General features: G+C 24.3%; 8 protein-coding genes and 1 long non-coding RNA gene across 21 annotated transcripts; 5 read left to right on the forward strand and 4 right to left on the reverse strand.

Annotated features, from left to right (window-relative positions):
• Positions 1 to 44: 44 nt before the first annotated feature.
• LOC124421519 lies at positions 45 to 7,672 on the forward strand. Its single transcript, XM_046957202.1, has 12 exons — positions 45 to 1,302; positions 1,433 to 2,842; positions 2,949 to 3,310; positions 3,386 to 3,733; positions 3,821 to 4,091; positions 4,217 to 4,635; positions 4,799 to 5,020; positions 5,135 to 5,610; positions 5,799 to 5,910; positions 6,122 to 6,998; positions 7,266 to 7,358; positions 7,469 to 7,672. The coding sequence occupies exons 1-10, from the start codon at positions 1,287 to 1,289 to the stop codon at positions 6,275 to 6,277; spliced, it is 3,792 nt and encodes a 1,263-aa protein (XP_046813158.1). The 5' UTR covers positions 45 to 1,286; the 3' UTR covers positions 6,278 to 6,998; positions 7,266 to 7,358; positions 7,469 to 7,672.
• A 368-nt stretch (positions 7,673 to 8,040) lies between these two features.
• On the reverse strand, positions 8,041 to 8,878 carry LOC124430074. The gene is made up of 3 exons (XR_006943712.1): positions 8,749 to 8,878; positions 8,244 to 8,330; positions 8,041 to 8,144 (listed from the first exon to the last, which is right to left on the reverse strand). It is a non-coding gene; the product is annotated as an uncharacterized LOC124430074 (long non-coding RNA).
• LOC124428958 (protein canopy 4) lies at positions 8,683 to 10,238 on the forward strand. The gene is made up of 4 exons (XM_046974019.1): positions 8,683 to 8,908; positions 9,171 to 9,297; positions 9,368 to 9,502; positions 9,690 to 10,238. Exons 1-4 carry the CDS (start codon positions 8,806 to 8,808, stop codon positions 10,018 to 10,020), a joined length of 696 nt encoding a protein of 231 aa, XP_046829975.1. The 5' UTR covers positions 8,683 to 8,805; the 3' UTR covers positions 10,021 to 10,238.
• A 119-nt stretch (positions 10,239 to 10,357) lies between these two features.
• On the reverse strand, positions 10,358 to 11,223 carry LOC124429517 (28S ribosomal protein S33, mitochondrial). The gene is made up of 2 exons (XM_046975308.1): positions 10,963 to 11,223; positions 10,358 to 10,849 (listed from the first exon to the last, which is right to left on the reverse strand). The coding sequence occupies exon 2, from the start codon at positions 10,749 to 10,751 to the stop codon at positions 10,425 to 10,427; it is 327 nt and encodes a 108-aa protein (XP_046831264.1). The 5' UTR covers positions 10,752 to 10,849; positions 10,963 to 11,223; the 3' UTR covers positions 10,358 to 10,424.
• A 150-nt stretch (positions 11,224 to 11,373) lies between these two features.
• On the reverse strand, positions 11,374 to 16,127 carry LOC124425672 (inositol-3-phosphate synthase 1-A). Of its 4 annotated transcripts, none has more exons than XM_046967647.1 (8): positions 15,968 to 16,127; positions 15,433 to 15,767; positions 13,209 to 13,381; positions 12,862 to 13,129; positions 12,528 to 12,782; positions 12,216 to 12,458; positions 11,998 to 12,106; positions 11,374 to 11,910 (listed from the first exon to the last, which is right to left on the reverse strand). In XM_046967647.1, the coding sequence occupies exons 2-8, from the start codon at positions 15,547 to 15,549 to the stop codon at positions 11,531 to 11,533; spliced, it is 1,545 nt and encodes a 514-aa protein (XP_046823603.1). In that variant the 5' UTR covers positions 15,550 to 15,767; positions 15,968 to 16,127; the 3' UTR covers positions 11,374 to 11,530. The 4 variants fall into 4 exon arrangements, with proteins under 4 accessions (XP_046823603.1, XP_046825344.1, XP_046824469.1 ...); XM_046969388.1 differs by having other exon boundaries at positions 15,433 to 15,601; positions 15,968 to 16,121; XM_046968513.1 differs by having other exon boundaries at positions 15,928 to 16,099.
• A 436-nt stretch (positions 16,128 to 16,563) lies between these two features.
• LOC124422095 (probable cysteine--tRNA ligase, mitochondrial) lies at positions 16,564 to 20,506 on the forward strand. Of its 9 annotated transcripts, none has more exons than XM_046960243.1 (9): positions 16,564 to 17,116; positions 18,252 to 18,426; positions 18,624 to 18,919; positions 18,986 to 19,184; positions 19,282 to 19,547; positions 19,625 to 19,761; positions 19,831 to 19,953; positions 20,037 to 20,294; positions 20,385 to 20,506. In XM_046960243.1, the coding sequence occupies exons 1-9, from the start codon at positions 17,089 to 17,091 to the stop codon at positions 20,427 to 20,429; spliced, it is 1,527 nt and encodes a 508-aa protein (XP_046816199.1). In that variant the 5' UTR covers positions 16,564 to 17,088; the 3' UTR covers positions 20,430 to 20,506. The 9 variants fall into 9 exon arrangements, with proteins under 9 accessions (XP_046816199.1, XP_046819672.1, XP_046817926.1 ...); XM_046961970.1 differs by lacking the exon at positions 16,564 to 17,116 and adding an exon at positions 17,683 to 17,735; XM_046962833.1 differs by lacking the exon at positions 16,564 to 17,116 and adding an exon at positions 17,700 to 17,716.
• Positions 20,507 to 21,987, reverse strand: LOC124428394 (ribosome production factor 2 homolog). Its single transcript, XM_046972779.1, has 5 exons — positions 21,790 to 21,987; positions 21,582 to 21,714; positions 21,069 to 21,508; positions 20,814 to 20,958; positions 20,507 to 20,722 (listed from the first exon to the last, which is right to left on the reverse strand). Exons 1-5 carry the CDS (start codon positions 21,810 to 21,812, stop codon positions 20,507 to 20,509), a joined length of 957 nt encoding a protein of 318 aa, XP_046828735.1. The 5' UTR covers positions 21,813 to 21,987.
• Positions 21,988 to 22,103: 116 nt separating this feature from the next.
• Positions 22,104 to 24,052, forward strand: LOC124427378 (magnesium transporter NIPA2). 2 transcript variants are annotated; one of them, XM_046971525.1, is made up of 4 exons: positions 22,104 to 22,179; positions 22,627 to 22,749; positions 22,836 to 22,978; positions 23,037 to 24,052. In XM_046971525.1, the coding sequence occupies exons 1-4, from the start codon at positions 22,119 to 22,121 to the stop codon at positions 23,763 to 23,765; spliced, it is 1,056 nt and encodes a 351-aa protein (XP_046827481.1). In that variant the 5' UTR covers positions 22,104 to 22,118; the 3' UTR covers positions 23,766 to 24,052. The 2 variants fall into 2 exon arrangements, with proteins under 2 accessions (XP_046827481.1, XP_046826630.1); XM_046970674.1 differs by having other exon boundaries at positions 22,118 to 22,516.
• Positions 24,053 to 24,448: 396 nt separating this feature from the next.
• On the forward strand, positions 24,449 to 25,464 carry LOC124427686 (protein cornichon). The gene is made up of 4 exons (XM_046970927.1): positions 24,449 to 24,638; positions 24,784 to 24,852; positions 24,932 to 25,188; positions 25,266 to 25,464. Exons 1-4 carry the CDS (start codon positions 24,558 to 24,560, stop codon positions 25,288 to 25,290), a joined length of 432 nt encoding a protein of 143 aa, XP_046826883.1. The 5' UTR covers positions 24,449 to 24,557; the 3' UTR covers positions 25,291 to 25,464.
• The last annotated feature ends 149 nt before the right edge of the window (positions 25,465 to 25,613 follow it).

Consider the following 25,613-nt stretch of genomic DNA (forward strand, 5'->3'; position numbering starts at 1 on the left):
TACATAAATATAATACATGATATTCAATTTATTCCAATATTAAACGGCAATAATTATATAAAGGTGATTATAAAATTACTATATATTTTCTACATAAAGAAGTCTTATTAAATTATTGAAATATATCTTATAATAGGACATAAATTCAATATATTTCAATGAGATAACCTTGCAAGTCTAGACACAGCCTCTATAGCTTGGAACAGTCTAATATAGCTCGCATAATTTTAGCAGTTATTGCTGTGATTCGTTGTTTTAATTGTTCTATGCTGTTGATTTTCACCTAGTATATTTTCGATTTGATAAAAGACAAAAAATCTAGTCAGATCTAGGAGAGGCACGACCAATCCATCTATCATGAAAAGTTTCATTTAGGTGGTTGCAAATAATTATATTAAAATCGGCTATTATTTTATCCTTTTGGAAAACAACAATATCCATAATCCTATTCTGTATCAAATGTTTTGCAAATTGCATAAATTTTTGCAATATAGGATTGGCGTAAACTTGTAAAATCATCACATTTAAATTTATTGAAATTGTATCCTATTATAAGATATATTTTAGTAATATCGTATATTGTGTTATAAAACTTGTTTATGCAGAAAATATATAGCGATATTATAATCACTCTGTATTAGTTTGATAAATAGATTTGTTATTATATAACTAAACAATTTATGCAACTCGCTATTATAGCGATGTTCAAATATTACAGAATATTCGCGTTATTATGTTATCAATCGGATAAGTTCAGGGTATAATCAAATACTCTAATTGCAAAACACGTACTATACAAACTAGCGTTGTAACAATCGACTGCGGATAATCGATTGTAGGCAATCGAATACAATCGATTAATTGAAAAATGGATTAATTTTTACGAAAAAAACTGTTTTTTTCCTTATTAACTTCATAGTTGTATAATCGAATAATATTTTATGGGTTCAAAATTAGTTGCAGAAAAAAAATTTTTTATTAAGCATTTTTTTAAAAAATCTATGTTTGACAATCGTTCTGAAAAAATAAAATCGATTTTTTTCGATTAATCAAACTTCTTACAATCGATTGAAAAACATCGACAATTGAAAGGAAAACAATCGATTGTTCGATTAATAGATTTCAATGCTACAACACTAATGCAAACTCTAGCAGATAGTTTAAAAATCATGCATGTTTGTGATACATAACCTAATTTAATTGTTTTGAATATTTCTTCCTATTTTTTATTTAAACTACGTCAAGTTATATTAAATATTTTTCTATTCTTACGTATTAGTATTAAAATGGCTTTATCAAAAGGTAATTAATCAATAAAATATCTTTCTAAAGTTGTTTAAATTTTTATTTTCATAAGATATACACGTGAATAATTAATCTTAAATTGTATATTCTGTTTGTGCATAATGTAAATAATTTTTATATTTGACAGAATTGATAAATCGACTTGATTCGGATGAAGAACCTTTAAAGAAACGTTTAAAATTAGCACATAATGTTTTTTTTGCAATCGATTTACCAATAACAAGAAAAGAAGATTTAATTTTACAGTGGTTATGTAAAGTTTGCACAAAAAAAGAAGATGTATGGAATTCTTTGAAATGGTGTCTTAAATCTGAAAATTTAAATATTAAAGCCAATATAAAGAAATCATTGATCGATGTACTTGTACAGAAATTAAACGGAAGTTCTCCTAATAAGTGTAATGAAGTTCTCGAATGTTGCAATTTACTATTTTCAAATACAGGAATGCAACAATATTTAAGCAAGATGCCAGAAGATCTTCAAAGTTTATTAAAATCTTTAATACATTATGTACATATGTTTTTTAAAAATACTTTGAAAAACAAAGATCATTTTATAGAAATTGATATAAATACTGCTAAAAATATTGATGAATCAACAATTATGGTATATAATACAATATTAAGTGTCATAGAAAATCTAATGCAAATTTATAAACAGTCTATAAATACAAGAGATGAAATAAGTATAATATTTATACATGAAGTTTTATATACTTTGTGTTCTCTGATTGATCATAAATGTACCGACAATACCAGTCGATTGGAATCAACAGCACATAAATGCATTCAGCTATTAATATTTATGAAAAATAAGCATGCACAAGACAAAATAAATGAAACTGTACTATCCGAATTATTTTTAATATTAGCAAGTAACATAAAAACAATGAATCTCCAAAATAATTTAGAAACATATATATGTGTTTTTCGTGCAGTTGTTGGATGCTATAAATCAGATACTAATACATTAGATATTATATTTAGAAAATTGATAATCTCTGCTGGAAAATATAAGAAAGAAATACTTATATCTTTTTTTTATTACTTTGGTGATACATCATTTGATTTTGAAAATAAAGTTGATAATATTACTTTATTACAATTCTTTCAAAAAATTGTAGATGATATATTATCAGTGGAAAAATTGAGTCCTGTTGATTATAAACTACTTACGAGGATAACCTATTTCTATCCTACTCTCATTGAAAAGAAAATTGATAATATTATATATAAACTATATTTACAAGAACCAACGATAGAACATAATGATTTATTAATTAGTATTTTGGATGCCAGCATTTTATTAAGACAAGAACATAAGTTAATTTCACAACTTTTAACAAATTTACAAGAAGCTATTACTACTGAAACTAAATCTGACTTGATAATACAATCATTTTTTTCACTTGAATTTAAAAAAAAATTTACCAAGGTGATCTCTTGTTTCACAAATTCACAGGTTCTAATAATATTAAAAATTTTGACAGATAATTTAAACAGGAGTTGTATGGAATCATTGAAGTGTAATACAACTAGTAAGTAGCAAAATTAATATTTCTATAAATTCAAAATTTTTCACAATTCTTTTCAAAAATTATAGTAATTGTATTATAATATATTAATTTTTCTAATATATTGTAGGTCACAAAATAATAATATTGAAAACAGTTGCTGAATTATTAATTGCATTTTTCAATGGTGTGTGTATTTTTGGAAATACATCTACTTTAACACATCAACAAGAATTCTTAAGTGTTCTTAATGAATTAGGAAAAAATCTATCTGTTTTGATAAAAAAAGCCTTGCATGTAAATCATAATACAAATGTTATTACTGTTTTATTGTCTGTTATATTATCATGGAGTGAAATACGAAATATGACAAAATATTATCTACCAAAAGTTAAAAATCATGAATTAATATTTCCTATTTCGGATGATCATTGGCAACAATTGATTCAAAAAATAACAAATTTTGGTGAAGAGGAATGCAGAAATAATATGGTATTTATAAATATATTCTTATTATAATTTTATCATTTATCTCTTAAATATAAAAATATTGTAATGTAATTTTAGAACAAAGTTATAATCCACCGTATTAAGTATTATGCCTTAATTGATTCTCCTATCAAATTTGATACTTTAATAGATGGTTTGAAATATTTTTGGAGTACTATTTTGAGATACAATTCAGAAATAATTTTATTGTTAAATGATAAAGAAATTTCTGAATTAGTATCATTACTTGTGACAGATATGATGTTAAATGAAAGTAAATTTAATCACTGGATGGAAATAATAACCAAAGAAAATTTACAAGAAAACAGACGATTTTTAATATATCTTTTATACCATGTTCTTGCTCAAATTAGAACAATACCAATGAAAGGAGTCATAAAATCTGTTATACAACATATTGACATAGTATGAATCAAAAACATATATTTTGTAACACATTTCAATATTATTGATTATTGAATATTAATATATTTTTTAAATAATATTTTTTAGAAATTAATTCTGTCAGCAGAATTTGTAGGAAAAAAGAAAATAAAAAAGATTTTAGAACTCATAAAAAAAGAAATACTTGAATGTAAATGGGAACAGATGGAAAATACAGCATTTAATAAAGTTAAGTTGTGTTTAGATATTATAGTTCATATGCCATTAACATTTTTTAAATCTGATATTAAAGTTTTATTATTACTGGTCATATATACCATTAACAAAGAATGCGTGGAAAATGGAGATATAACAACTTTATGCAACAAAATATTTCTTAGTAAGTTCTAATTTATATATTATGTTATATTATTTATATACTTTTATAGATTGTAAAGATCATTATTTAATAATTATTTTATTTTATTAATTATTTTATTACCATCACTTTTTATTAATTTTCAGAACTTTTTCAAACAACTGGTCTTGATATTTTACAATATATAGATCCTGTGTCAGTAATATGTCAATTATCTCAATCTAAAGCTTTTTCAAAAGCATTAGAACAATCATTACGAAATATTAAATCTTATGAGACATTAAAAACATTGATAAATTCATCTTCTACTCATAAAGAATCTATGTATATTTTCTTACAGTGCATAGAAAACGTAAGACAGAAATTAGATGTTGATCAAAAATCTATTTTTAAAAAAGCAGAACAGAAACTGTGTAAGAAAATATTTAACATATTACCAATAAATATTGAACTACCTTGCGATGTAAAGTACTTGACATTAATATTAAAAATTACTGCTTTAAATAAAGAAACTGAGAAAACTTTTAGAGAACGTGCAGAATTAACATTACAGAAGATATTTGTAGTAAGTGTACATATATAACAATTTATGATTTGTTATAATATAGTAATTTAATTCACTTTAATTTATTTAAAAACAATTATGAAAGTATCAACTGTATTTTACAAAGATTAATTCTTGATCTCAATTTTTGATAATATATTAATATATTTCTTTATTCATACAGCCTACACAAGAATTACATTCCAATCAGTTATTGGAAGCAGGATTACAATTAGCTGCCATACTTTTTCGAAATTATAAAGAATTTGAAATTTCTCCACAAATCAGAACACAGATATGGTCTGTAATGCTAAAGTTTCCCTGTGAAAATTTACTTCTACCTCTGATAGAATCTACTGAAGCTAAACTATTCCAAAATCTTTTAAACTTGATACATTATCAGATGGTAACTTAAAATATATACATATATAAATATATATAAAATATATATAACGAATAAATATTCGTTATATAGTTAAATTATATCTATATAATAATTTGTAATTATATATTATTACAGATGGAAGAATTGCCTAAATTAAATAGTAACTTATTAGAAAATATTTTTATTGTTTGGAATGCTATACTAAAATCAGATATGTCAGCTAAACGCAATAAATTTCGTACAGTAGCAATTGAAAATTTATTTAAAAATATTCAAGTTGTAAACATATCAGAACAATATTGGTCAAGATTATTAGAATTATTTCAGAATATACTCAGTTCTAAACATTTATATATATCTAATAATATTATTGATATGAGTATAAATGTTGCTTTAAAAGCCTTAGAAAAAGAAACTCTTTCAATATGTAATGATGTTTTAATATTATATGGAATTTTACTAAAAGTTAGAATGAACATAATAGTAGATAAATTACCAGTATTGCTATTATTATATAGACGTATAATTGACATTATAATTCAATCATCTAAAATTGTTAATGATAAAGTTGGAGAACATAAATGTCGATGTCTCTTACTTGATTTTGAAAAGTAAGTATATTACATATTATAAAATATAGTTCTCATTTAAAAAATGTTTGACTTTACTAAAAAGAGATCAGAATGAATTAATTCGTAAAGATGAGAACTAACTATACATCTATTTTTATACGTAATTATTAATATCGTTGTTAAAAAAAACAAAATCCTTTATTGATCAAAGATTCATCATTTTACAGACTCACAATATGTTTGGTGAAACAGAAGAAGGATATGATGCGTTTAAGTCCATATGTCATAGCTGATTTGATCCAATTATTGTCCGAAGGAGGTTTAATGCCTTTTGCAAAAGTAATTTTGTATATACTAACAAGAGTTATAAATTTCTAACTAAGTACTCTTAAGTACATAGTCAGAAATGAATAAGTACTTTTACTAATGATTTAAAAATTTTATAAGATTTTTGAATTTATAAAATCATTTTTATGATATATCGTTTAGAATTAATTTAATGATTTTAATAGAATATAACTTAACCAATGTTATATTAATTATTTTTCAGATTTCTTTGGAAAATATAATAGCTACATTAATCAGCATTTGCGATCAACATGGCATTGCCTTGTTGTCACGTACTCTTCCAATATATCTGCAAGAAATGTTTAAAACTCAACTTGATACTTTTAATAAATTTCATAAATTTTGCGGAAAGATTTGAAATAAAAAATGAAATTAAATATAAATATTTTATGGACTCTTTAATAAACTGTCTCTTGTTATTTATATCTTTTTTTAAATAATATAGTTTTTCATATATTTTGTTTCTGTTAAGAAATATAATAAACATGAGGAATATTTTTGTCAATAGTCTAACAACAGATTACTCGATATCATTTTAGTCTACATTCAAATACTTCAAGGTTGCATCTCCAAACGTTAAATATATATACATGTATTCAAAAATGCTTCTTATAAATTTACAAAGATCACATCAACAAAATTGTTCTTGCAAATTTATATTCAACATCATATTCTAATACTTATCAATCGTTATATTATAACTTATCACATTATATAATGACCAATAACAAAATGTTGAAGATCCCTATATCTATATTTCTGTTCATTATGTAAACCCACCAAAAGCACAGAATACCCAACTTTATTGACATAGGTTGTTTTGTACAAATTTTAGTTCGAATTATATTTATATTCTGAGTAGTTCGATAATTTTTAAGTAATTTTCGTAAAATATATGAAATAAAATATAAAAAATGCTTTAAAATTTTAAATAATTTTTGTTAATAATAATGAGGATTAAAAAACGTTTTGGGACAGATATAATTATTATTACTATCTTACTTAGTACACTTAGCAGTTTTTATATTTGGACACCAGTATTGAAACAATTAAAAATTCACCATGCAAACAAACAAAAGGTAAAATATTAATTTATAATGTTATATAATATTCTTCCATAACCTGATTGTAATGCAAATATATATATATATATATATATATATATATATATATATATATATATATATATATATATATATATATTGCAATAAAATATTGCAATTATATGTATATAAAATGTCATTGTCGAATTTTGTAACTTAATAATTTGTATAATTATTTTAAAACATATTCAATATCTTTTTGAACTACATCCTATTAATTAATCTATCTTTTTTTCTTATTAGGCCGATGTTAAACTCTCTAATGATGAAATATGGGAAGATTAGTAAAATTGTAGTTGGATTTATTGGATTATATTTAGCTGTTGTAGGAATTAAGTGAGTTTTACAAACCATATAATAAATAAATAAAGAGAGATTAAAATAAAAATTATATATTGCTAATTTATTTTATTGATACCAGTTAACAATGATTTATTCTTTAACAGAGTAAAGTTAATACCATATATGAAACGAAGAAAGTTAAAAGATGCTGAACAATATGCTGAAACTTTATACAGAAGTGAATTTAAAAATAAGTTTAAGTAACATTGTATTAACATATATATTCGAACAAATAAGTATATCTCTACATGATTTTATTGAAATGTCATTATAACATATATATATAATAAATAACAATATATGTTCTACTCCTTAAATTTTCCTCCATAAAAAGGAATATATGTTACTATTACTTTCCAATCTGTAAAATAAAATAAAGCCATTGATGCTGATGCTCCGTATGCCATTGCAGATGGTAACCTAAAAAATTCATATATTATACTACAATATTTACATTAAAATAAATATCTTATGATAACTAAGTAAAATAAAAATTATAACGTGCTATCCTTAGAATATTTATAAAATACATTAAACTTTGTTCTTATAACATAAAATATAATGTTACATAACTTATTTTATCTAGAATATATTTCACATGATCTTTTAAAATCTAATATTTGATAGAAATTTTATATAGTAAATAAAATAAGCTTACCAATGTCCTGCTAGTTCCACGTGTTTCTTACCAATACGCAAAGACATTTTAATTAATAATAGCAAAATTAGAACTTGCAGAAGTTGTATCAATAGATGACTTTTCCTTCGAAATTTCGATCTCTGGAGAATAAAAAATAAATAGAAATAAATATAAGAAGAAAAACTTTTTAAGAACAATATATAATATTGATAAAATATTTGGTAAGTATATAAACGTACATTGACGATTAAATAATTCTGACTTGTTCAAACGAATCAATGCAGATGATGATACAGATACTCCATCTGACGATAACCCTGAAATATCTAAACGTACAAAATAGAAATAATACGAAATAAACTCGTTTTCAATTTATTATAATAACTAATAAATATTGTATATTTTTATTCATTCTATCTCTATTACATCTAAATATTACAATGATATTAAAAACATGAAATAAAAATTTTTTTAAATTAATGAAAAATATATGTAGTGACAAATTTATATACTATATAAAAATGTAATCATAATAATTACAAATTATTTTTTACATTTAGCTTTAACTGTTTTAGAAAAATATTCTAAAAATATTCAATTTATGATTGGTCTAATTTTTATTAACGACGAATAAGATATATAATATCGATAATCGAATGATATAACTGACAGACCTAACTGTACCTAGCTGTTTGGATATAGTCAAGTATAGTTATAAATCAAATTATATATAAAGCATTCTACCTGACTTTTGTCAGTTTTATCGGGTTTTAATAATACATTTTAATAATAACTATTAAAATGTTTCTCGTTCTTTGCGTCACATATCTTGTTTTTTTAACACCATGTCTTAATAATGATGAACTTGAAGAACATGGCGTTAAATACGCTAATCAATGTGAAGGTATATTAATTAAAATATATTTATATTTTTACTTTTCATAAATTACTTCATTAATATAATAAAATTAAAATATAAAAATTGACATGTAAATTTAAATATTTCAAGCATCGTTTACTCCATAAATAAAAATATTGATTCAAAAACATTGATTCATCAATTCTATTATTTTTTGATTTAAAACTTATTTAGTAAAAGTAAGTTTAATTCTGACAGTACTATTTCTATATTATTTACGATTAATTTCTTTACTATTTTTTTATAGCATGTAAAATTGTAGCTACCGAATTAGAAGCAAGATTAGATGAAACAGGGAAAACGCATGACATACTTGAAATTGGGTACTCTGTTGATGATATCGTTCCTAAAAAAAGAAAAGAATATAAAAAATCGTAAGTATTAACAATATATATTTAAATCATGATAAATTATTAAATAATTATCCAATTTCTTCAAATTTAGGGAATTACGTTTAGTAGAATCAATGGAGAATATTTGTGAACGCATATTACAATATAATATTCATAAAGAACGAACAGATAGTACAAGATTTGCGAAGGGAATGAGTCAAACATTTAAAACCCTTCATGGCTTAGTGTAAGTAAAACAGTTTCATTTGAATTTATATATATATATATGTATATATATATATATATATATATATATATATATATATATTGTATAATATATAAAATATATAAAATATATATATATTGTGTGTGTATGTGTAACGATATCTGCATTAATATAGATATAAAAGAGATTAATTTTCTTATACATATAGGGACAAAGGTGTCAAAGTAGAATTAGGAATCCCTTATGAATTGTGGGATAATCCTTCAGTAGAAATTACTACATTAAAAACACAATGTGAAAACTTACTTGAAAATCATGAACAAGATATCGAAGATTGGTATTATAATTATCAAGGAAAAGTTCCTTTAATGAAATATTTATGCTCAGATCGGGCACTTAAGGGACAGGATGATTCGTGTCTTGAAGAAAAAAGCGATATTGGGAAGAATACTATTAAAGAAGAAAAAAGGAAAACAAAGAAAAACGGTAATACAGAAAATGAAACGAGGAATACAAATGACATAAAGGAAGAATTATAATATAAAAAAAATGAAATAAATAATGAAACGTGCATTTAATTCTTTATATTTGTTTTTATATGTAAGATTTTTATTTAAATGATTTACAATAATCTATAAATGGATATATTGAATAACAAATATTCAAAGAGTGCCATGTATCATAACTGATTTAAATGTAAATAAGTATAATCATTTTTATATTACAAAATAAACTGTGATTATCTGTCGTTTTAGAATTTAAGATGGTTTTACTGGTACAGTTCAAACAACAGATATCTTAAGAAATATTTAATAGAGTTATAGATATAATTGTTTTAATTAAAAGATATATAAATAATATATATTTTTATATTTATTTTAATAATAAATACTAATTTTATTTCAGTTATTTTTTATAGTTTACAGTAATAGCTGAAAAAGTTTTATTTTCTGAAAGGCGGTGGTATCCATTTCTTTTTACCACGTAATTCTCTTAGACGATCGTATTCTTCTTTAAAATCTTGATGTTCATCTCTGAAAAGACCATAATCACGTAGATGTAACATTAATTTCTGTATATTTTTATGTGGAGGATAATAATCGACAATGTCTGGTCGTTTATGAATAGGCTTTTCGCTAAAAAGCTTTACTATTTTAAGTGATTTGGTATTTGTTGGTCTAACGACTTCGCCAAAGATACGATTGCTCAAACGATTCATACGATTAGCATAGCTTGTTCCTACAGTCGCTAAATGTATATACTTATTCATTTTAATAAGATCAATGATATCTAAATAAACTTTAAACGTGAATTCTCCCAGAGTATTATTGCTGTATAAAAATGCTTTTATATGACACCATACGAATTCTGAAAAAATTATTTAATTTGAAATTACAAAAATATTTATAACCTTATATCCTTAAAATATACTTTAAAAAACATGACATTAAAATAAATAAACCAAATAAAATAGAGTGTACCTGATATAACCTAAGACGTTTTTAGCAACTAACAGCGTACGAACAGGTATACCACCCTTTGGGTACTGAATGTCACTAAATATTTCTAAATTAATATTTTTCATGAAATCTTGTTTATTTATTATTATTTTTTAATATTAACTTTTAATAGTTTACATATTTTTTATTTATAAAATAAGATTTATTTTACATGACTGTTTCGGTTTTATTTTGTAAAGATTAGTATCAATATATGCACGCATATCTATTTAAAAAATATTAAGTACGCACACAATAGCATATCATTCGTGTATTACATTGTTTTGTATCATAAAAAGAATACTCGGCAGAATGAAAAGTACCTTTATTATCCTCTTTATCGTATAAGAAAATATACAGGGTGAAAAAATGATTGAAAAGGAATCATTACTGTTTGATTGTTCGATAAAAGTTTATTGTTGAATATGGAATGATATGCTTTTTGATAATACTGGCTAGTTATATCCAAAATAACACATGATTCGCTCGTTTAACATTTTGTTATAATCTATATATACTCTGTTTGACAAACTTTAAAATTAGTTTAATATTATGATTTTTTCAAATTAATTTTATATTCCAGAAGCATGTTATTTTCTGGCGGTAATGAAAGACAAGCTCTTAATATGTTTTCTATAGCAGCTCGTTGTTTGAATAATGCATTTATCACAGGTGTACCTTTTGGTACTAATGGTGCTTTGCACAAATATGAGAGTATAGAAAGAACACTCTCAAAACCTCGAAATTCTTCATCCTTTTGATCTATGTGTCGGAAAGTAATACGAGAACAAAGTTCAGCCAGCAATACCAAATCCAAAATGATCGGACTTGCCAGTAAAGAATCTTCACAAGTATTATGTATTACAATAGTATTATGACCACCAAGCATTATTTCTGATGTGTATTCATCCATTGCTCTCTTGCTGTCGCCTATGTTTCAAGACATATTCATTGTAATATTAATATCTATTAATCAAAATTATTAAAAATATTGTTAGTCATTTATTTGTAACGTACCAACATACGGAACATATTTAATAACAACGCAGTGATCTGGCTTTTCTCCAGGTTCGTACAAAATTTGATTCGATTGAACCATATCGTCTACTACGTTACTCTTTGAAATCTGGAATACATAAAATATTGATTAATATTGTAAAATAAATATTGTATTGATCAAAAATTAATATTGTAGTGATTTATAGCTGTATCATTTCAATTGAATCGAAGATTACCTCTTTCGAACGGAATTGTTGAGGTGCTGATAAATTATATCCATCATTGTTTCCAAGATGATTGTAGCTAACGATCGATACTGGTTTAATACCAGCAGATACTAAGAAGTCTACAAGAACCGATTTCAATTTTGTTTGACCAGATTTAAAATCATCGCCAGCAATAAATGTATTTTGTCTTTCAGCTAATTCTATTGTTCCTGGTACAAAAGTATTTTGTGGCGAACCGTTTATATAAGTGCACTGAGAAAAACATAAAGATTTACAATATAAAAATATATAAATGAAGTAAATATAATATGACTAACTTACCCCTTCCAATGCTGCGGCTACGGCGAATATTGTACTCGGACTAATTTCAGAATGATTTTCATCAATGGCTTTTAATAAGTTGTCAGCAGTATCGTTTATTCCTGGAATAATCCTTGAAAATCTTTCGGTATTTGCAGTCCATAAAATGATTACTTGATCCAAATTTTTAGACGTTTTAAATTCCGTTATGTCTTTTCTTATACAAGCCAATTGTTCAACTTTTGTTCCATGTATAACATTATCAACTCTACTTTCCTAAAAAAGAAAACAAATAATTTACTTTAACGATAGTATTAAATCAATAAAAATAAATAAATATAAATAGATTACTAACTTGGTTCGATGCGATGAAATCAGCATAATAAATACTTTTTCTCGGCTTCATATGGATCATATGTGATTTAAGTTGTTTTTGTAAATTAATATCTAAAACCTTTGCACGTTTCATAGCATCAGCGAGATTCATACTCGAAATATCCCATCCATCGATTTCGATATCGTTCGGATGAACCATAGGTAACATTGAAGACATCGGCACAAATACATCTTGATTATCTTTGCTCCCTAATTTAACGGTAGATGCTTGAAGCAAGGAACCATACCTGTAGTTCGTACCAAACACATTTTTAATACCTTTATAGATAATTATTTAAGTTTAAATATTTTATAGTCTGATCATACCAATTGGCTTTTTTAATTCCAGTTGTTGTTTCCCATGTGAGTTTGTGTTTATTTGCTATCAGGGCTGCCGTTATTGTTGTACCATTGTTTCCACCCCAACCCACTAGCATAACACCAAGTTTTGGCACTTTTGTCTGTGTTCTTATTAACAGTTTCGTCGATACTGGTCTTACCTGTAATAATACGTTGCAATATTATTATCTAGATTGCACGATGTTCTATGAAAATTAAGATACCTCGATATAAAATAAAAATTTGTCAGGGAAGTGCTAGGCATGATAAAGTAAGAAAATCCATAAACAAGATCAACAGAAAGAATTCTTTATCGCATTATTAATAATATGAGCTTTTCACTGACTGAAGTGACTAATTCCATTTTTTGAATTTTTTTTTTAAATTTTACTGTCAAATTACTCGATTGGTGATTTTTAATATTTCAAATAAATTTGATTTAATAACTACATTAACACAACAACAATGACAAAACTTTGTATGATAGTTGATTAATATATTATGTATTTCAGTAGACAATGTTTTATTAAATTAAATTAAATTAAATGAATTATGTTATGTTATATTATAAGACTATTGCAAATAGATTAATGCGTAATATTGTAGGAATACCGATAAAAGTAGGTATCCATTATATTCCTATAATAGTAGTATTCATACGTTATCCGACAACAAATGTTATTTGTCTCAAATGTTTTCTTTGCCTCAACTATTCGATGAAACAATATTGTTCATTTTCACGTTTCCATTCTATTGCGTTTTTCATGAAATAGTAAACTATATTATGTTATTTAAATATTTTCAAAGTAAGAAAAAAATTATAATTTTACCAATTTCATCAATTTTTAACAATAATTTTTAAAAATAATCTGCTTAAATTTACGAAATTCTAAAAATATACATTTTTAAAAACTAACAAATAGAATATTTAATAATAATTTTGAAATAGCAGCGTTTATAAAAATTAATATAATTGTCACTACTATAAAAGAATTATAGTAAATTCGAAATATTTAATTTCCAAAATAATACAATATTATTATTGTCATTCGGTCAAAAACAATATTTCAGTGTAAAAATAACATCCATAAATTGCAATTAATTAACTTACATATATCTATTGTATTTATATTATAATATTTATCATAGAACAAAGTTGAAAAAATGAAAAAACAACTATATATATGAAAAATTATCGCACAGTACGATATATTGTTTGTATTAAATTTTATTGTTGAATCGTTTAGTAACATATATGCGTGATTCATTGCATACACATTAATAGCTACAGTTATGCGCGTGATCAAAATACTTTGATTTACTATATGAAATGAAATGCATTACTCTACTTAACTCGAAGCATTACATAAAACAATGTTAAATAATACTGAAGATAAATTAAAACTTTTTGTGATAAGAAAATGATACCGATATGCAACAATACACATAATGTTTATGTTATTACGACTCGAAGCCTTAGATACAATATTTAGTAATATTTAAAATATTTAAATCGCTTAAAATTTCCGCAAAAATAATTTATGAATTTACATTTTGTAAATGCTTTAAGATTCATATTGAAATAATGCATTTTCGTATAGATAAACATAAACACAGGATATTACATCATCATCAAATTTTCACGCATATTTAAAAATATTGAATATGAATTAGCAAAAGAAAATATTTCAAGTAAAGGTATTTGTTTCCGAGATAAAGTTATTTTAAATAATAGTATGCCTTTACTCCAAACGATAGTTTGTATAGTAAACACAAAACCATCTAAGATGGATAGTATACCTTTGTCCTAATAAAAGATCTTCAAGGACATCTGAAAAGTATGCGCGAAAGCGTCTAAAACTAGTTAGAGAAGACTAGAATCAGTGGAACAGTCTAAATTACGGTCGCGTAAAATGTGCTGACGCGTTCACATATATAAAAAATATATTAAAGTTTGCACTAAACAATTAATCGCTTACAGATATAAGTTTCAATTAAAAGTGACAACAATATATAGATTTATAGTTAATGGTTGTTTCATCGTATTTAATTCAAATTTAATCATAATAACCCATGAAAAGTATACACAAGTATCATTAGAAGATACGAAAGAATTATTAACATTAGTATTAATTATATTAAAGAAAAATAGAATCGGAAGCATTCGGGTAAGAAAAAACAGAAAAGTAGATCACAATCGATTAACACTTACCGTGAACTTGTCAGTATTGTCTTCTAGCACATTTGTAGTCTGGTATTCGTACTCCGCCTCGATATAATCCTCTGTGTATTTTACTTTTGGTGAATCGATATGAATTTTTAAAGCCATTTTTATCTTCTTGCCGTTGATAAAATGTTGGAGTTATCAAATACTTTCTTCTCTATTTTAAATTTCGCACAATTAAAAAGCCGGAAGAATGAATGTATATTCGTATGTATATGTTCAGAACATTCAATGTTACGATCGATCGTAAACTAAATAGTAACCGAAGACCTTCTTTCTCCGTCCCTCCTATCTATTTGCGTATCTATCTAACCTGTTATGTACTGCATTGATATTTATATTTGTTAATTCTTATATGAAATATAAATCAAAATATGTTATATTTGTTAATTTTTATTATATGAAATATAAATCAGAATATTTTTAATATAATTACAATTTTTTTTTAGGACTTGCGTATATTAAGAATGAAATTATAATAACCGGCGATAATAAATTTCTTGGATTATATAGACAGGCTTACGAGCAAGACGATAAAGAGCGGCGTATAGAAGTGTATCTATCTTAAAAGCCAACTTCGAGGCTGAAACGTTAATGTGGCCAGGACAGGCAAGCATGCGCTTTAAAAGTGCCTAACTGGAACTCCCCTTCCATCTACATTTGACTGGAACCTATTATATTTGGTTACCGGTCGACTTTTATTAGTCATACTGATCTTACACGTACCGAAAACGTGCTTCTACAAAGATCTCTTTCTTTCATTTGTTCCAATAAAATGTACGGGAAAAAACAAATTAAGAATGTATAACGAGAATTCTAAAGCATTCTTACTAAATTGACGATATTGAAATCGTTTGCCTTATAAGACAATTACTTGTCTTTTAATATCAAGAAAAATATTAAAATAAAATTATTGTTTTTATTTATAGAAGAATTACGATCAAAGACAATTATTTATTATATCTTTATGTTCGTTAATGTATATGCTTATGGATAAAGATGATAATTTTCTTAAATATTAATAATATTTAAAAACTTTTTCACGATCTAATAATATATCATAATTTTAAATTGTAATAACAATTTAATATATTTAAGCTATTAATTTTTATTGCAATATATTAATTTTTATGTAATAATTTCACGAATTGAAATATTTTCTCTTTTTGGAACCTCAAAAATAATGCGATATGAATTGCGAAATTGCTTTCCTTGCGATATGAATATGTAATGTCATGTCATTATTTTAATGTTCTATAGATCATAGTTTCAAATTTAATGACATATATATGCGTAAAGTATTTGGTACATACAAATATAATATATTATGATATGTTATCGTATAAATTGTTATAATATGCTATCATACATAATATTGTTAAGAATGATATGATTAGAAAAAGTATTGTATTAATATATATATAATTGCTAGAAACTATATTTTTTTTTTAATGAAACTAATCAGTAATTATTTTATTGAGCATAGTATAGAGAGTAAGTATCTAGAAGGGCATAATAAAGGCATCTTCCAGCCATCGGTCGTTATTGTTAGTCGGTCTGTGAACTGTTCAATTACATCACGTGTTGCTGGAATGCATAGATTGTTTCAATCAATTGGCACTCGGTGGCTCTAGAACTTTCATAATGGAAGAATTATGTTACCAAGCTACTCGTAAGTCGACGCCTGATCAACGATTATGAACTGTAATCTGTTTACAAAAGATGATTTTATCTACCTCACTGCAAAATATGATCTCACTGCAAAACATGATCTCACTGCAAAACATGATCTCGCTATGTTTTCGATCTAATACATAAATTCTTTCAAGATACTACATATTCGATATTGTTTTTTGAATATTTATTACTACTAATTTATATTATCATCGATTACAAATAACGTGTTAAATAAAGATGAAATATATATCAATACAAATGAATCTAATTAATATCTCTTACATAATATAAATCTTAATGTAATAATGTAAACATTAATTAACTTTATAGAGAAAAAGACTATTTGTTGTAGATGTAATCATAATACGTGGTTGAGGTAAAAAAGAGAAATTATAGCGATACATTGATCGTATTATGTATTTTTATACGATATTAATTTGACATTTGAATTTATCGAAATCTCTCGATAATAAATAAATATTCTCGAAATCTCGATTTCTCGAATTCTCGATTTTTCAAATCAATAACTAAGTTTCGATACATCGCAGTTTTTCTTATCGTTTATATCGTTATATCTATTCGTAATATTTGCATGGTTTGGATTTACTTTCTATGTATATCTCTTTAAATATGTATTATTTAAAATATTTACGTGTTAATAAATCGTTTAAGTGTTTAAATCGAATGTACAGGATTAATAGTGTGCATACACATACATGTACAAATATAAATTATAGATAAAGCAAATATAAATTTTTGTAATACTATAGATTTCAAATACTGCAAACTCTATTATCGATAATTAATCGATAATGTTTTCATGTTATTTATTTCATTATACTTTACAATTATCTCTTAACATCAATCGATAATATAGAAAACAATGTCATTATTACCTCTGTAAACTGTATAGTAATTCCAAGTTATTTCTAATGAAAAGTAGCATGCACAAAAAATATGTATTAAAATTATCTTTGCATAATTATTATAGATAGTATCAATAAAATTAGATATTTTGTTTTAATTATTACGTTTTGTTTCAATAATTCAAATATTTATAATGTATGTAAAAACAAGAGCAATATATTATAAGTTTCTAAAAAAGTGTAATCGTTTTATAACTACTCCAGCTAAACAAGAAAACAAATTTAAGTGGATAGAACCAATAGGGACAGATACGGGTATTAAACTATACAACCCAATTACAAAGACTAAAGTTCCATTAATATTAAGAAAAGAAGGCTTCTTAACATGGTATATGTGTGGTCCAACAGTTTACGACTCTGCTCATATTGGACATGCAACGTAATATACATATTATAAGCAACAAGAATATGTATACATACATACGTACATATATAGTCCATGTTCAATTAATATAATTAATAAGTCATTATTAATAGTCAATGTTTGATATACATATACATGTTTGATATACATATGTATATCAACATTGACTATATTATTTCATGTATTTATTGTATAATATTATTTTTTTTTAGCACTTACATCCAATTCGACATCATAAGACAAATTCTATCACAATATTTTAATATTCATACATTAATGATAATGGGTGTAACAGATATTGATGATAAAATAATAAAGCGAGCTGTAGAAGAAGGAAGAGATTTTAAAGAATTATCCAAATTCTATGAAAATGAATTTTTTAATGATCTGGAAATGTTAAATATCACAATGCCGCATTTCAGTTGTAGAGTTACGGAATATATGCCACAAATAATACAATTTATTGCTAATATTTTAGCCAAAAATAAAGCTTATGTTGCAAAAGATGGTAAATTTTTTATTATTACTTTATGCTTATTTATATACTTATTATTTAATATTACATATTATATAGGATCTGTATATTTTGATACCAAATCATATAATAAATATGGAAAACTTATAGTTCCATTTATGGATACTATTTACACAGATAAGAGATCATCGTTAGATTTTGCTTTATGGAAAGCAGCAAAAGATAAAGAACCATATTGGGAATCTCCATGGGGTTGTGGAAGACCAGGATGGCACATAGAATGTAGTGCTATGGCAAGGTAATATTTTATAATAATATTTATTTGAAAAAGGTAAATAATTATAAACAAATACCTATTATCTTCTTATTAAAATGTACATCATATAAATAATTAGTGCAGTATTTGGAAGAACAATAGATATTCATAGTGGTGGAATTGATTTGATGTTTCCACATCATGAAAATGAAGAGGCACAATCCTGTTGCTATCATAATACAGATCAATGGGTAAATTATTGGTTACATTGTGGACATTTATGTTTAAAAGATAACATTAAAATGTCAAAAAGCTTAAAAAATACCATAAGCATAAAAAAGTTTCTTGAAAAGTACACAACCAATGATTTAAGAATGTTGTGTTTACTTTCTCACTATAGGAATAGTATGTATTTGCAAACTATTTTATTATAATTATTTAAATTTAATTATCTTATCTGTATATTTATTTATTTATTTTAGATATTATATATTCTGATGATGTGATTAATCATGCTGTAAGTGTAAGAAATAAAATAGAAAATTTTATTAATGAATGTAATAATTATTTGACTGGTAAAATCAATAGTGGTAATATAGATGAAGCTTCTTTGATTCATGTGAGTACAAATATTTTATAAAAAAAGAAAATATAACATTTTTTTAAACACATAAATTCATTTTTATAGAATTTGCATGAAACAAAAAGTATAGTACATATGGCTCTAGCAAATGATTTCAATACTGCACAAGCAATACGAGCTATTTTAAATCTTGTTGACATAGGTAATAAAATGTTTTCTCAAAATAATGTGAGTATATATTTAGTTATTTTAGTCTTTAAGATAATCTATATAACTGATATCACATAGTCAATTTATATTTTATACTTTAGAGTACTCTTAATGATAAAGGTACAACTGCAGTTGCTGCAGTTTCCGTATACATTTCAAATATACTTTCTATCTTTGGCTTTATAAAATCTAAATCCTTAGTAGAAAATCGAAAAACCGAAGATATTATCAAATACTTTGTGGAATTTAGAAGTGTGGTTAGAAATAGAGTATTAGAGCAAAAACAAAATGACGAACTTTTATTACTTGCATGTGATACAGCAAGAAAGAATTTATCTACTTGTGGAATTACTGTGAAGGTAAAAATTATTATTATTATTATTATTATTATTTAAGAAATAAAATTATTTATTATATTTCATTTAAATGTAAATTCTTTGTATTTGTAGGATCGTAAAAGTGTGTCTACATGGGACTACCACAAATTAACTTAAAATAAACACAATTATATAGAAAAACCAAAAATGGAATTTTATTGCATAAATTGAAATATATGATACAATATACTTTATTACATTACCTTATTTTCTATACTTTTTAATTTTTTAGAACTACTATCATTATCACTCAAATTTTTCCTTTTCTTATTTTCTTTCTTTTCTGCTAGTGTTTTTTTAAGACCTTTTAATTTTCTTGTCTGTATTTTATTAATATTTTGTGTACCAATATGAATACGGCCAAAAGTAGTTCCAAAAACATCCGTTGAAATATTCTTCTTTTTCTTTATCTATAAATTTATTATGATTTGAAAAAGCAATTGTTATATTAAAGTATTACTTATTGCTATAAGTAATTAGAATAAGTAGTAGTATTATTACCTTCAATTCTTTTGGTTTCTTACAGGCCTGCTTAAAATGATCAACAGAAGCCAATTTACTACGTCTACATACCAAATCAATAGATGGACCAATTTCTTCTAATTCAACACGTGGAATTCTAGAATCTGATTTTTTTAAAAGTATCCTAGAATAGTAAACAATATGTTAAAAAGGAATAATAGTACTGATGTGAATTATAACTTTTAATTGATGTATTTTAAACAACTTTTGATGTTGTTTGAATTTTTGCTTCACCTGTAACTTCGTACATATATCTTGTTCTCATCAGCAGTAAAACTCAACACATGTTCTAGTCCTTGCAATCCGATTTTTTGAACTACTTCTCGTTGAAACATATCAATAAATAGATTTTTTATTCTATTATATTGTTGATTATTTTCGAAAAGTTCACCATTAAAAACTAATAATGGTTTTATTCCTATTGAAATCTTAGGAACTTTGAACTCCTTTAAACTTTTATAATTTTCTATACCAAACTCCATCATGTCTAATAAAGTATGTTCATACATTCTACCGAATATAAGATTGTGTGGACGTTTTTTATTGTGTGAGCCAAATATAAAAAGTGGTGCATTTAACTTCGACGAAATTTTTTCAATAGTTGTCGCATCTTCAAATGGAACTATATCATTCTTTTTTTGCATCATTTGCATATCAGGTTTTTTGAGTTCATACTAATCAAACATTTTTATATTAATCTTACAAAATATCATTTGTATATATAACATAAAACGTTGTTAAACTTACCAAATCTTTCATACAATCATTGACAATTTGAGAAGTATTTCTGCCTTTAATACAAAAAGCTTGTTTAGCATCTTCAATTAATTTTGGTTCTTTATTTAAAATTGCTTTTTTTCCTTTATGGGTAGTAGGTTTACTATAACATAAATATAATAATAATAAAAATTGCTTAAACATAATATTATAATCATAACAAATAAAATATACTTACACAATTCGAGTTATTACTGGCATTGTGAGGCGTATCTTAATAATTATAAACAAAACTATACTAATATAATTTTAATATTTATAATGGCATAAAACCAATTATCATATAATTTAACTATCAATCAACATGTATTAAGACTTGATCATGAAAACATATGTGTTTCCATAACCTTACATAAATCTCAAATTGCATTAAACACACGTGAATATATCACACATAAATGTGAACATAAACAAAATATTTAATAGATATGCATATCTCTATTCTAGATAGCTATCAACATGAACTATTTTTTCTATGTTTACAAAGCTTTGCAAGTTATATAGTCGATGGTTATATCTATTTCAGCTAATTCTAATCATTACAGTTCTTATCAGTCTTCTTATCAGAGTTTTGTGTCAATTCGTAAATTTTTAGGATATAAGTATACAAAATAAACCGACAATGTTATTTAAGCTTATTGCACTGTCAAGTACTTTCGAGATCGTGCATATGTTATTAACGTTATAGCCAATATTTCAAAAATATAGTATTTTATATATCGGAATTGCAAAAAATAAATTTTTTAAATATAAGAAAATATGTATTTTTAGTATGATTGTAAATATAGTTAAATATTTATATTGAAACATGTATACATCTACTGAAATTGTAGTTAAAACGTTTGACAATAATACGGATTTTTACATCGGTTTAGGATTAGCTATCTCTTCTAGTTTGTTTATAGGTTAAAAATATATCAATTTAATGTATATTATTTATGCATGTTAATTATAAAAATTAAAATAAAATAAAATATATTTTGTTATTGTAAATCATACAAGTTTATTCTTGTAGGTGCAAGTTTTATCATAAAAAAACTAGCTTTGATTCGACTTCAAAGATATGGAGGATTACGAGCTTCTTGTGGTGGTTTTGGATACCTTAAAGAATGGATATGGTGGGCTGGTTTGATTTCAAGTAAGTATATTTTAATGAAATCTAAAATTAGGAAGATTGTATTTATAATTATTTTATTTTTAATATTTAATACTTCTGTATTATAGTGGGTGTAGGAGAAGCTGCAAATTTTACTGCATACGCATTTGCCCCTGCTTCTTTAATTACACCACTGGGTGCTCTAAGTGTTTTAGTATCTACAATTTTGGCATCAAAATATCTTAATGAAAAACTTAATTTATTGGGAAAGGTAAAGAAATGTAATAAAAAAGTAACAAATTATATATTAAACATAATATTTTATACAGATTGGATGTTTCTTATGTATTCTGGGTTCAACAATAATAATACTTCATTCACCAAAAGAAGAAGAAGTTAATAGCTTGGCTGATCTTCTAGAAAAAATTAAAGCACCTGGCTTTATTAGTTATGTTTTAATTGTAATATTGTGTACTTTGATTATAATCTTTTATTTTGGTCCTGTATATGGAAAGCAAAATGTAATTGTATATATATTTTTATGCTCATCTGTAGGCTCATTAACAGTAATGAGCTGTAAAGGAATAGGATTAGCATTGAAAGAAACTATGTCACTTTTTGGTGCTTTTTCTAATTCGTTGACATGGATATTTCTCTTTAGTGTTATTCTTTGCGTTACATTACAAATGAATTATTTAAATAAATCATTAGATTTATTTGATACCACTATTGTTATGCCAATTTATTATGTATGTTTCACAACATTAGTTATAGTAGCATCAGCAATATTATTTAGAGAATGGCATAATATGAAAATTGAGGATATTGCAGGATCTTTATGCGGTTTTTTTACGATTATAATAGCAATATTTTTATTAAATGCTTTTAAATTAATAGATATTAGCTACAATAACATTAGACACATTTTAAGACCAAAAAGAGAGTTAATTGCTAGCTCAAATTCACATTCAAATATAAGAGATGCAGAACGATTAATGTCCAGAAATTCCAATATAGATCATTCTTATGGAGCACCAGATATAAACAGAACTATATAAAATATATAAATAATCGGTATAAAAAAAAGAAAAACTTAAACAGTTTAAAATTACAAATAAGAAATAGTAAACTTTTAATATTATTTATTTATAAGCGTTTTAAATAAGCTAACACATTCATATTTATTCTTAACTATACAGTAAAATTATGTATAATAAATCGTATGGTGGTTGTGCCTAAAATTGTATACAATACAATTGAAAGTCTAATCTAATTCAAATATTATCTATTATTGTGATAATATAATATTTTAGTAATATATTATTTATACATAATTGAATTTAAATTTACTGTGATATTATTTTTTGTTTATTTCCTTTTTATTTTAAAAGTAATAAAAAAAACATTTAATTTCAATATTCACTCTTGTATTTATTACTTGTTATCTATTTCTATGAATTACAAGTTAATATTTGCAAAATAAAAAAGAATTCAAAGACTCATAAAAAATATCCGAATATTTAATTGTCATTATTAACAATATTCATAATTGTTATCTTACAATCAATTAATTTTTTTTTGTTTTTTTAAATTTAAATTATTTATTCTAATTTAACAAATTTATTAATCAATTTTACAACTTGGACAATATGATCTAAAAACATATAATAAAGTATAATTATTTATATGATATGTCTTAAATAAAATTTACAATTTACTCCAACATTACAATCATTTTAAGTATCTACATTGAACTTTCCCGCGCAATTAATCGATTTATGAAATTCATTGTATAGTAAGCTTGTGCTTTTATATGGACTTGCCGAACGTCAAGAGAAATCGAATTCACAATGGCATTCAGTTTGGCTGCTTTTTCATACATTTTAGCTTTAATTATAGATGCATTTTTAATATTCTTTGTAATATTTCATGTATGTGTGATTTAATATAATTGGGAATATATGTTATATGAAAAATTTTTATAGCATGAGCTTAGACTTTGAACCAATCTTATTTGATCATAACCTAAGAAAAATATTTTAATAACTTCTATAATTAAATAATGAACTTTTTTAGGTTATTGCATTTGATGAACTTCAATCTGGACAGAAAAATCCAATTGATCAGTGTAATAGTTTAAATCCGGTAAATTATATACATTATTAGTTTATTTAGAAGTTATGATTCTGTTCAATTTATTAATTATTATTCATTTCTATTTCAGTTAGTTCTTCCAGAATATGCTCTACATATTTTGATAAATTTTTTATTTCTAATAAGTGAACAATGGTTTTCATTATGCCTTAATATTCCATTAATAGCATACCATGTATGGAAATATTCAAATAGACCTGTAATGACAGGACCTGGCTTATATGATCCAACCAGTATATTAAATGCTCATGACTTGGCTATGTACCAACGAGAAGGATGGGTGAAATTAGCCTTATATCTTTTGTCGTTTTTCTATTATTTATATGGGTAAGTTCGTATATTTAATTTTCTTTATATATATTATACAAATTTTACTTATATTAATAATTCAATTAATTTTTTAGTATGATAAGTTCACTGATTCATTAAAATTAATATGCATTGTTTTATGCATAGTTCTTTACTTTGATCCTAAAATGGTATTGAACTTTTGTGATACTTCAATGCTGTTTTCAACATGGATATTTTCAAAGTATAAGGAAAGTTATTTTAATTTTATTGTAATAATGAACATTTTTTTAATAAAATTAAATAAAAATATTATTTACTTTTCTATAATTTTCTTATTGTATAACAAATTTTTGATAATGATAAACTGAAAACTATATAACAAAAATCAAATTTATCAACATCAAGCAATATGTATAATACTTAATGCATTATCTAAACATGTACAGATTTTAGATTCTAAT

The sequence above is a fragment of the Vespa crabro genome, chromosome 1 (genome assembly GCF_910589235.1).
Source record: "Vespa crabro chromosome 1, iyVesCrab1.2, whole genome shotgun sequence".
Lineage (NCBI taxonomy): Eukaryota > Metazoa > Arthropoda > Insecta > Hymenoptera > Vespidae > Vespa > Vespa crabro.

Bases quoted from the DNA above. Each gene is read 5' to 3' on its own strand.
- LOC124421519 (XM_046957202.1), top strand. The intron at 3,311-3,385 runs GTATTTATAAAT...ATGTAATTTTAG, and splicing joins AGGAATGCAGAAATAATATG to AACAAAGTTATAATCCACCG. The intron at 3,734-3,820 runs GTATGAATCAAA...AATATTTTTTAG, and splicing joins TTATACAACATATTGACATA to AAATTAATTCTGTCAGCAGA.
- LOC124428958 (XM_046974019.1), top strand. From the start codon at position 8,806: ATGTTTCTCGTTCTTTGCGTCACATATCTTGTTTTTTTAACACCATGT. The intron at 8,909-9,170 runs GTATATTAATTA...ATTTTTTTATAG, and splicing joins ATACGCTAATCAATGTGAAG to CATGTAAAATTGTAGCTACC. The intron at 9,298-9,367 runs GTAAGTATTAAC...CTTCAAATTTAG, and splicing joins AGAAAAGAATATAAAAAATC to GGAATTACGTTTAGTAGAAT.
- LOC124429517 (XM_046975308.1), bottom strand. From the start codon at position 10,751: ATGAATAAGTATATACATTTAGCGACTGTAGGAACAAGCTATGCTAAT.
- LOC124425672 (XM_046967647.1), bottom strand. From the start codon at position 15,549: ATGGCTTTAAAAATTCATATCGATTCACCAAAAGTAAAATACACAGAG. The intron at 13,382-15,432 runs GTAAGTGTTAAT...GTATTATTACAG, and splicing joins ACAATACTGACAAGTTCACG to GTAAGACCAGTATCGACGAA. The intron at 11,911-11,997 runs GTACGTTACAAA...CTTGAAACATAG, and splicing joins TAAATATGTTCCGTATGTTG to GCGACAGCAAGAGAGCAATG.
- LOC124422095 (XM_046958510.1), top strand. From the start codon at position 17,734: ATGTATATCTCTTTAAATATGTATTATTTAAAATATTTACGTGTTAAT. The intron at 17,840-18,251 runs GTACAAATATAA...TAACTACTCCAG, and splicing joins TAGTGTGCATACACATACAT to CTAAACAAGAAAACAAATTT. The intron at 20,295-20,384 runs GTAAAAATTATT...TTGTATTTGTAG, and splicing joins CTTGTGGAATTACTGTGAAG to GATCGTAAAAGTGTGTCTAC.
- LOC124428394 (XM_046972779.1), bottom strand. From the start codon at position 21,812: ATGCCAGTAATAACTCGAATTGT. The intron at 21,715-21,789 runs GTAAGTATATTT...TTTATGTTATAG, and splicing joins CCAGTAATAACTCGAATTGT to TAAACCTACTACCCATAAAG. The intron at 20,723-20,813 runs GTAATAATACTA...ATAAATTTATAG, and splicing joins AGAAACCAAAAGAATTGAAG to ATAAAGAAAAAGAAGAATAT.
- LOC124427378 (XM_046970674.1), top strand. From the start codon at position 22,420: ATGTATACATCTACTGAAATTGTAGTTAAAACGTTTGACAATAATACG. The intron at 22,517-22,626 runs GTTAAAAATATA...TTATTCTTGTAG, and splicing joins CTCTTCTAGTTTGTTTATAG to GTGCAAGTTTTATCATAAAA. The intron at 22,750-22,835 runs GTAAGTATATTT...TCTGTATTATAG, and splicing joins GTGGGCTGGTTTGATTTCAA to TGGGTGTAGGAGAAGCTGCA.
- LOC124427686 (XM_046970927.1), top strand. From the start codon at position 24,558: ATGGCATTCAGTTTGGCTGCTTTTTCATACATTTTAGCTTTAATTATA. The intron at 24,639-24,783 runs GTATGTGTGATT...GAACTTTTTTAG, and splicing joins TATTCTTTGTAATATTTCAT to GTTATTGCATTTGATGAACT. The intron at 24,853-24,931 runs GTAAATTATATA...TTTCTATTTCAG, and splicing joins AGTGTAATAGTTTAAATCCG to TTAGTTCTTCCAGAATATGC.